The sequence below is a fragment of the Ananas comosus genome, unplaced genomic scaffold (genome assembly GCF_001540865.1).
Source record: "Ananas comosus cultivar F153 unplaced genomic scaffold, ASM154086v1, whole genome shotgun sequence".
In the NCBI taxonomy this organism is placed as follows: domain Eukaryota; kingdom Viridiplantae; phylum Streptophyta; class Magnoliopsida; order Poales; family Bromeliaceae; genus Ananas; species Ananas comosus.
The window spans coordinates 1-10,659 of NW_017891598.1; the positions used below are offsets into that span (position 1 = coordinate 1).

The 10,659-nt window shown below is 35.2% G+C and overlaps 1 protein-coding gene across 1 annotated transcript; it reads right to left on the minus strand.

Moving 5' to 3' along the window:
- Positions 1 to 6: 6 nt before the first annotated feature.
- LOC109705019 (heptahelical transmembrane protein ADIPOR1-like) lies at positions 7 to 4,654 on the minus strand. The gene is made up of 4 exons (XM_020225781.1): positions 4,264 to 4,654; positions 3,975 to 4,070; positions 3,479 to 3,536; positions 7 to 689 (listed from the first exon to the last, which is right to left on the minus strand). The coding sequence occupies exons 1-4, from the start codon at positions 4,560 to 4,562 to the stop codon at positions 30 to 32; spliced, it is 1,113 nt and encodes a 370-aa protein (XP_020081370.1). The 5' UTR covers positions 4,563 to 4,654; the 3' UTR covers positions 7 to 29.
- Positions 4,655 to 10,659: the final 6,005 nt, after the last annotated feature.

The window sequence follows — 10,659 nt, forward strand, 5'->3', positions numbered from 1 at the left end:
AAAAGAAAAAGAAAGAAGTCAAAGTCAACCTAAGAGCAGCCGACTTCGTCGCGGAATTCGAGGAAGATTGTGGCGGCGCCGTAGTGCGCGAGCGCGCCGGCGATGACGAACACGTGGAAGATCTGGTGGCTGTGGCCGGCGAGGTCGAACCGGCCCGGCCGCCACCGCTCCGGCACCCGTGACACGTAGAACGCGGTCCCGACGGCGTACGCCGCCGCCATCGCAACCTCGTACGCCATCGTCACGTTCCGCCGGGGCTCCCCCCAGTTGACCACCGCCGCGTGCACCGCCGGCACCACCCCCGAGAACCCCATCCCGGCGAAGAGCATCGCGCGGTAGGCGCGGAACCGGCCGGCGCTCAGGTGCGGCGAGAGGAGGGCGAAGACGGTGGCGCAGCCCATGGCGGAGATGGCGGAGAGGTAGACGAGGCGCCACCGGGGGTCGCAGAGGAAGATGTAGTAGATCGGCGGGAAGAAGGAGGCGACGATCATGACGGCGATGCCGACGTAGTCGAGCCGGGCCAGGAAGACGTTCAGGCGGCGCGAGTGGCAGCAGAGCAGGTGGCAGGCGCTGCTCGACAGCAGGCAGAACATGGACCCACCGAGAAAGACGAAGAACGGCCACCGCGCCGCTGCCGCCGTTGAACGGTGGTCGGCGACCGTATTCAGCTCACTCAGTGATTTAGCTCCCTGCGGTTATCATAAATATGTTACATTCCAACGTTCAGATAACTTTCGTTATTCCTACTTTTTCTTTTAAATTTTAGATCTCTTGAAAGGAATGTTTTGCATTTAAATTGCATTGAAAGGATGTTGTTCAATATGTCTTCTTGATACAATTAAACCAAAATTTATGATTGTTTGCTGGTAGAGGCTAGGGCTGTCAACGAGCCGAACACAAGTAAGCTATAGCTAGCTCGTATTCGACTCGTTTAATAAACGAGCTGAACGTGAACCGGCTCACGAACAGCATGTTAGATTGCTAGTCCTACTCTTGAATAAAAAATCGAAAGAAAATTAGAAATTAAAATCTTAATCTAATAATTAAAATTCATAAAATATAAATCTCTTTACATTTAGGTTGCCCTAAAATCCAAATAGTAAAAATTTGTAATACATATATATATATTCGAGCTACATCGAACCGAGCATGATCGAGATGATCCCAACTCGTGTTCGACTCGTTAAGATTTCGAGCTGAAAAATTTAGTTCGTGCTAGGCTTGTTTATTAAACAAATAATCGATCTCCAACTCATTATTAAACAAATAATCGATCAAAATTAGGAGCGAGCATTGATCGGTTCGGTTCAATTTTTGGGTTTTTCTTTTTTAAACCGAACCGAGAAAATTTAGAAGCAAAAAACCAAATTCAATGGAAACCAAAATAATTCGGTCGACTCGGTTTGAATAGAATTATTCTAAAATTGAAACATACTAAACTACTTGAAAAAGTATATAAATATGATTCTTTTTATCTAAAATTTTTAATCTTTTTAATCTGAAAACAAAAAATGATAAAACTATCTAAAAAGTCAATTAAACTTTAAAATTAATACATAATAAAGATTATTTCGGTTAATTCAGTTTTCCTTATTTCTTTTTTTTACACCAAACCAAATCAAATTTGTATAAAGCCAAACCGTTTTAGTAATTCGGTTTAAACGAAATAATGCTCACCTTGTTAAAATGAGCTTTTTTTTTTTTTTTTTTGGTACATTCTAAAATGACTTAAGGAGAACATGAAACCTTAGATTTTTTTTTTTTGGGAAAACTTCAAATACTCCCTCCCTGTGGTTTCGCACTTTCTCACTTTAATACACTGTGGTTTAAAGTGTATCAAGTTACTACCCTGTGGTTTCACACTTTCTCACTTTAGTACTCTGTGGTTTAAAGTGTATCAAGTTAGTACACTGTGGTTTCATTTTTATATCAAGTTAGTATCCTGTGGTTTCATTTTTTTTTTTTTTATTATCCATTTCGGAGTATTTTTTCGTTAAATCAGTGACAAAGTTAAAACGAAAGGGTATTAAAATAAATATTCGATAAACCTAGTTAGGGTATCTGAAGTTTTTTGTATATAATTTAACGAAATATTAAACCACATGATACTAAAGTGGAAAAGTGCGAAACCACAGGTGTACAGGGTACTTACTTGATACACTTTAAACCACATGGTACTAAAGTGAGAAAGTGTGAAATCATAGGGTACTAGCTTGATACACTTTAAATCATAGAGTACTAAAATGAGAAAGTGTAAAACCTTCTTCGTTTTTGGTCGGGTTTTTTTTTTTTTTTTTTTTTTTTTTTTTTTTTTTTTTTTTTTTTTTTTTTTTGGGCTACTATATGCTTACTTGGCTTCCCAAATTTTGCAGGACAAACTTAGTGATTCCAAAAGCATTAAAAGATACAGGTTGGTAACAATTTCATCTAAAAAAAGCAAGTTAAAAAAAAATGCCCTTTCAATTAATGCTCCAACCAATCACATGACTCATGCTTGTCCTTACATGTCCTTTATGGTGGACATGCCAATTTGATTGTTTCCAAAAAAAAACAAAAGAAAAAAAAAAATAAAACGAAACCAAAAAACAAAAGAAAAAAAAAAATAAAACGAAACCAAAAAACAAAAGAAAAAAAAAAATAAAACGAAACCAAAAAACAAAAGAAAAAAAAAAATAAAACGAAACCAAAAAACAAAAGAAAAAAAAAAATAAAACGAAACCAAAAAACAAAAGAAAAAAAAAAATAAAACGAAACCAAAAAACAAAAGAAAAAAAAAAATAAAACGAAACCAAAAAACAAAAGAAAAAAAAAAATAAAACGAAACCAAAAAACAAAAGAAAAAAAAAAATAAAACGAAACCAAAAAACAAAAGAAAAAAAAAAATAAAACGAAACCAAAAAACAAAAGAAAAAAAAAAAAGTACAGATGCCCTAAACTTTGGAGTTTTGGCAAATGAATCCTCGAACTTCTAATTTTAGTAACTATACTTTGTAAACGTTATCAAATAGTTTGATAAAATTTTTGATTTTTCTCAAAGAAAAGTTACTAATTAATTAGACACACATTTTCGACAAATGTCTTATATGTGATCTTGTGATGTTTCAAAACACATTAAAATCCCTCTTTTTAATACTATATAAGATGGATTCAACCTCTTCTTTTAATTCATTTATTTTGCTTTATCCACAAAAAGAGAAGAAGTAGGTTCTCTTTTGAACCTTTATATATATATATATATAAGATCATTTATATGATTGTTTAATTTATAACTTTGCCAATTGAACTATTCGATAAAGTTTGCAGGTGTTTTTGCATTTTTTGCGCATAAAAAGAAAAACAAAAAATCTTTCCAAATCCTAGTTTAAATTAAGTACATGATTAAATTACTTTATTCCCAACCATGCATGTATATTTTTCTCCACTGTTTTAAGACAAAAAGCATATTTTTTAGATTCAAGAAATAGATTCAAGAACATACCACAAAGAAACTTCCCATATTGTAGGAGGCATTTTCTACTGCTAATGATGAACCATACCTGCACAAAATAAACACAAGCCCAGTTAATTAATTGAGTCAGGAACATAAATTAAATTTAAAAAAAGAAAAAGAAAAAACCATGGTCATATGAGAGAGAGAGATAGAGAAGAGTACTTAAACACTTCTTTTTTTTAACCCTTTTTTTTTTTTAATGAAGGGGGTGGGATTCAACAAGTTAAGAGAAACACACAAATGAGAACAATCCACTTATGAACACAAAAAGTGCACAATAATTTGCACTTTAGAAGGAAATTATTATTTTTATTATTTCAATTAAATCACAATAGCATATATATATGCATTCATAATATTATGACAAAAAGAAATTAAAATAACTAGGTCCTCTCCTTATTTATCCAAATAAACTACAAATTAATTAGCAACCAACAAAAAGAAAAAGAAGAAAATACTAGCTAGGAATTAATTAATTAATTACCAGGGAAGGTGCCCAAGGAGATCAGCCACCTGGGGGACATAGTAGCTCACATGCAACAGTGTCAACCCCAAGAACACAAAGAACCCCAGTAGATGCCTACAAAATACATGTTCAAACAAATAAAATAAGTAAATTAACATATATATATAACACTACTCCACACACACACACACACACACACACAAAAAAGGAAAAAAAAAGGGAAAAAAAAAAGAAAAGAAAAGAAAAGGGGTTCATATATATATATATATATATATATATATGATTTAGTTAGTTAATTCATACGTACGTCCATATGTTGATGGTCTCATTGTGCCATGAGAAGAGGCTAAGTAATGCATTGGGGATGGGCCACTCAGCTCTATAATACCCCAGGATGTACTCATTCTCCTTCATGTACTCAGGGAGCTCCTCATAACTCACCAACCCATAGTTTCTCTCCTCATCATCATCCCTCTTAGGCTTCTTCTTCTTGCTGTTGCTCTTCTTCTTCTTCTTGTTATTGTTACTGCTACTGTTATTCCTCACATCCAACCCACCCAAATCCTTCATGTGTAGTTGTAGTTGCTCATGCACCTCACTCTCCATCTCTCTCTAGATCTCTCTCTCTAAATCTCTCTCTCTCTCCCTCTCTAGATCTCTCTCTCTCTCTCTCTCTCTCTAGATCTCTCTCTACACACATGCAACAAAGTTTGTGGTGTTTGTAGGGGTGCTAAATAGTAAGGAGTTGAGAAGTTTCAATTGTTTTGGCTGCTCCTGGTGCATGTGGTGCATGCGTGTGCGCACCTAATTATGATTGAAATCTAATCCGATAAACATGATCTACGAATTTCGATCTGCGAAAAATCAGTGTCTAAAATTTATGATTTTTTTTTTTTTGAGAGAGGAAGGTAGCATGCTACCTGCTTCGTTTATTTAATTTAGAAATAAACTTAGCTGAAAATGTGAATCAACTAGGATTCGAATTTGGGTCTCGGGTACCGACCATCAAGCCATTTTGCCACTTGCGTTAGGGGCGCGCGGTAGATTTTGCTACCCGAACTTGGGTCTCAGGTATAAAAAAAAATTATGATTTTTTTATATATAGGCTTTTGTCTCGTTAGTTATTTACCTATTTTTTCCCACGACGATATGAATTTGAATCAAATTTGACAAATTAATAGTATTAAGAGTCTAATAGAGTCACTCGAACTTAGAACCTTCTACTACTCTGATGTTATATTAAATAATGCGATGGGATCATATTTTTTCTGAACTGATATTCTTAGTATTGTATATTCAGCAGAGAGAACACATCTAATGAGTTAGAATTTTATGTGTGTCATGCATGAGATCACTTAATGTACTTGTGCAACAGGTGCAGGGAATTATGGCTCCCTCCTAATTTTGATTTCTTACAAGGAAGAGGGTAGAGAGAGAGAGAGAGAGTGAGAGTGAAAGAGACATTTTGGTGGAACTGTGTAGAGAAAATAGAGAGAGAGAGAGAGAGAGAGAGAAAATGGAGAGAGAGAGAATGGAGAGATTGTAGAGAGAGAGAGAGAGAGAGAGAGAGAGAGAGAGAGAGAGAATGTGTATGAATGTGGGGTTGTTGTGGTTAGGTCACTTTAGGTCATTTATAAGTGAGCTACTAACCATCCTCTCCTACCTATCTCATTTAATTTTTGCAGGCACAGTTGCTGCAGATGATGGACCTGGTCACAGCTACAATTTATAAGCACCTCTTCTGTTGCAGCACAAATTATTATTATTATTATTATTTTTTTTAACTTTGTGTTCTTTTTACTTAAATTGGATATTCTCTGAATATTCTCCGTATTACTCTACTTTGGTGTCCTGTGATTATTATCTTAATTTTCTATAAATGTTTTTTTCAATCTTTTGTCAGAAATAAAAATACGTACGTACGAAAACAAGTAAAACTTATTTGATCTGAAGTATCTTTCACTACAACAAAAATGGTCTATAGCGACACTTTTAAATATAGGTACATGTCAAAAAAGTACTGCTAGCTAAAATTACTGACACTTTTAAAAAGTGTTGCTATATGTGGGGTCGCTAGGTATATAGTGACAGTTAAAGAGTGTCGCTATAACCTAAAAGAGTGCTGCTAATTTACCAACACTTATTTAAGCATTTAGCAACCGCCGAAACTCTATTTCGTTGGCAGCGGTGGCGGAGGAGGACGACAGGAAAGGCTCTTCGTCTAGAATTTCAGTGGATTGAGTGAAGAGAGAAGAAAAGATGGTAATTAATTTTTCTTTTTTTTTTTCTTTTCTGTTTGTAATCGGGTCAAATGGACTGGGTGTGGTGGGTTGAGTAGAGTAATCTTTTATTTTTAGTTGGATTGGGCTTTATATTTAGGCATAAGTAGATGTTTTTTTAAATTTTAGCATAAATGGGACACTTACTCAAAAGTGTCCCAAACATGTGTCCCTATAATCTAATTCTGTTGTAGTGTTTAGTTGAAATCTTTTATAAATACTATCATCGTTCCCACATCGTAGATTTGATAGTTTCTCGCTACTTAATTTATTGATATGTTTGTTGATTTTAATTGAAGAGTTATTATGAGAAACCAGATCGAGCTGAGTAATAACTATAGAATATACTTGAATAATAAAAGCAAAAAAGAGAAATGTGATAAAACCACATAAGGTTATGAATTTTATATTTCAAAATTTAATGAGGGTTAAAGCTTTACTTCTAGTTTTTGGTGTACCCACTTTTCCACAAATTTAGGTCAAATGGACAAGCCTTAAACGTGACGAAATTTCTCATTTATGTATACTTCTTCTCATTTTCTCTTTTTCAAAGGATAATACTTCCTAAATTGTATATTGTGTTTATTAATTCTACTATCATATGTGCAAAAAAGGGCATTTTATTTACCTTTTTTTTTTAAGCCTAAATTGAGGCGAGTGATGTTCTGGGCTTCGAACTTTAATTTGTTGTAATTTTCAGCTCAACTTTTTTGAATTTTACAACTAAATCTCACAGTCCAATTTAGTCCGGTAAATGATGTCATGTCACTAATGTGGTACTGATGCAATAATGTTATAATCAATAACGTGCACATCACTATCATATTAGCTAAGTATCAAACAACTAATTAAACTGGAATGTAAGGCTTAATTTCAATAATTAAAAAAGTTCGAGTAAAAAATTATAAGAAATTAAAGTTTGAGGACCAAATTGCTATGCGCCTTAAAGTTTAAAAATTGTTTAATCATTTTTGAGTGGGCTGAAATTTTTACTTATTTATGAATTTTTAGGAGCCCTACCTCAAAGAAGCATAACACCGTTATGTATATGTAAATATCTTTTATATATGAATGCATATATTGAATATAAAACATTAAAACAACTTTTGCTAACATTTTTTGTTGGTGAAAAAATCCAAAATCTTTAAATATCATTTAATTTTATAATTATTTATATTTATTGTCTTTTATTATGTTAATTAATTGGATATATTAAATTTAATTTATTCCTCCTTTATTTCACATTAAAGCATGAATTAAGGGTGCATAATAAGGTTTGTACGTTGGGGTTGATTCCAATGTTACACCATATAACCCCTCTATATATATATTTTAGCTTTATATACTATTCATGATATGAACATTGCAAAGAGAAATATTGGAGGACATATATTTTTCTATCTATTATTTTTATCTATTTGGCTTTGATCTTTTTGTCATCGAGTGTTGAAAGAGTCTTCGTCAACCTTCTTCACGATCGTGCTCGCAGGAAGAGGAATTCCGGTCGTACCTTGGGGTGTTGTTCCCAGTTAATCCCACACGTAAGGACGGGAATACGCCTTAGGGCAGTGCCTCGCATGCTTCCGGATCAATTAAGTATTTATTTGGATTTATTGATCATCTGTAAGTTGATTTATTTATTTTCATAATAAAATTTAGTTAGATTTAAATCACAATCAGATTTCTGTGCGGTAATTGTTCTAACATTTTGAACATTTTAAGGGTTTGTAATTAAGAAGCGTTAGTTTGGGGGAACTCTAGATATAGGCACTTATTCTTAGGTTGTAAATTAAACTTCATTTTTACAACTTAAATTAACAAAAAAAAACCTAATTTAACATATTAATAGGACAATTAATAAATTCTAATTAGCAAGAAAGAAAAGAAGTTTTTTAAAAAACTTATAATGGAGCTACATATGAATGATAATACTGTAAAGAGAATACAAATGAGACAAAATGAGAAACAGAGCTCTCTCTCTGATGACCTTATTAATATCTTATACATGTATTTATATAACAATAGAGAATAAAGAATGTATAGTAAGAAATATAAAATAAGGTACAAATGCATAATTAATGGAGATAATCCGGAGAGAATTAGGCTGTTGATTATAGGAGTCAATAAGCCCTTGATATTAGCCATTCTCCAAGGCTTTCGTTTCACATCCCTCCTCAAATTGATGCAGAGAATCAGCACGCATCAATTTGTTAACCAAATAAGTATGGCGAGATAAAGATATAGATTTAGTGAATAGGTCTGCAATTTGATCATGAGAGGGCACGTGACAGAGAGCAATTTTGTCTTGTACAAGTTCCCAAATATAATGGCAGTCCACCTCAATGTGCTTAGTTCTTTCATGAAGTACTGGATTGGTTGCAATACGAATAGCACTTGTATTATCTGCATGCAGAGTTGTTGAGTGTGGACAAGTCACACTTAATTCCGCGAGAAGTCGGCAAAGCCAAACAATTTCGGAACTGACTGATGACATAGATTGATATTCCGCTTCTGTGGAGGACTTGGCAACTCTGTCTTACTTCTTACATTTCCATGAGATGGGTGACGAACCTAAGAAAATACAACGACCAGTGGTTGATCGTCTAGTATCAAGACAACTAGGATAGTCCGCATAAGCAATAGTAAGAGCAAGAGAAGAATGTGAAGGAAAAAATAAGCCACGACCAAGTGTTCCTTTAAGATATTGAATGATGCAATGAAGTGCAGAAAGATGTATGCATTGCGGATCAGAAACGAATTGACTCACTACTTGAACTGCATATGAAATATCTGGTCGAGTAATAGTAAGGTAGATAAGACTCCCCACAAGACGCCGATATAAATTTGAATCTGAAATAGGCTGTCCAACTTCTCGCTGTAGTTTGACATTAAGTTCCATTGGCGCAGCAGATATTTTGTTATCTGTGAGATTAGCTAACTTGATCAAGTCATCAGTGTATTTCTTTTGATTAAGAAATAATCCATTTGCTGAATGGAAAACCTCCAACCCAAAAAAGTAATTAAGCAAACCAAGATCTTTCATATTGTTGGGAATTTGGTACTTGCCCCGGTACTGCATTTTGTGAATCCGCAACCCACTTTGATATCGACTGTTGTTGATTCGGTATCGATTTTTGGGATTCCGCAACGGAAACGTCGAATCGAGTTTTTACTATAAACCTATCTCCTCAGCAAAGGCTGATACAATTACAAAAGAGTGCTACTAATTTACCAACACTTATTTAAGCATTTAGCAACCGCCAGAACTCTACCTCGTTGGCTGCGGTGGCGGAGGAGGAAGAGAGCGAAGGGCTCTTCGTTTAGCATTTCAGTAGATTGAGTGAGGGGAGAAGGTTTCTTCTTCTTTTTTTTTTTCCTTTTTTGTTTGTAATCGGGTTGAATGAGTTGGGTGGGGTGGGTTGAGTAGAATAACCTTTTATTTTTTGTTAGATTGAGCTTTATATTTAGACCTTAGTAGATTTTTTTTAAAGTTTTGGCATAAATAGGACACTTACACAAAAGTGTCCCAAACATGCGTCCCTACAACCTAATTCTGTTGTAGTGAAATAGTTATAAATAGTGCAACTTTATCTTAAATATTATTAGTCTATTTGTTAGAACTAAAAGCGAAAAGATCTAGTTCGTCGGGTGCGAAAATACCAAAAGAGATCCGAGAAACAGAGAAGAAAAATAGAGCACACAATATTTACGTAGTTGGGCCACCAGCCTATGTCCACGGACGAAGACGGAGCGGAGATTTTCATTATAATCAAAATGGTGTACAAAATATACCTCTCTCATAAAATTCTGATCCCAAAAATACACCTATATTCCCTCTCTTATTTGCCGCACTAAACCAATGGAATAAATGGTATATTTATAATAGTGGTTAAATCCTAATACAACCTTAGTTAGTTAATTCGCGTTTAATACGCGAATTAAACGGCGATTTTTTTACATACGAATTAAACGGCGATTTCCGTATTTTTCCGAAAAAATCGAAAAAAAACGCGATTTCTTCCTCAAAAATCATTATTTGCGAATTATTCGCGATTCGCGAATAATTTGCCCAAAAAATCGGCGATCGCGGTCACGGACTCGCGGCCGAGGGTCGCGTCGTCGCCGCTCTCGTCGCCGCTCGTGTCGTCGCTGCTCTCGTGGCCGCTCACGTTATCGCTGCTCTCGTCGCGGCTCGCATCGTCGTCGTCCTTCGCCGCCCTCGCCGGCGCCGGGAGAAAGGGCCTCGGCAGCGGATCCTATCTCCTCGCCCGATGCCGTTCTGAAAAAGTGGAAGTTGAACAGTAAAAATGCGGGGCTTTTGGGAGCATGGATGGTGCGCGGTCCACGAGGCTATTTCAGCCTCATGGACCGCATGAGGGGGAGGTCCACTGTGGACCTCCCTCTCATATATATATATATATATA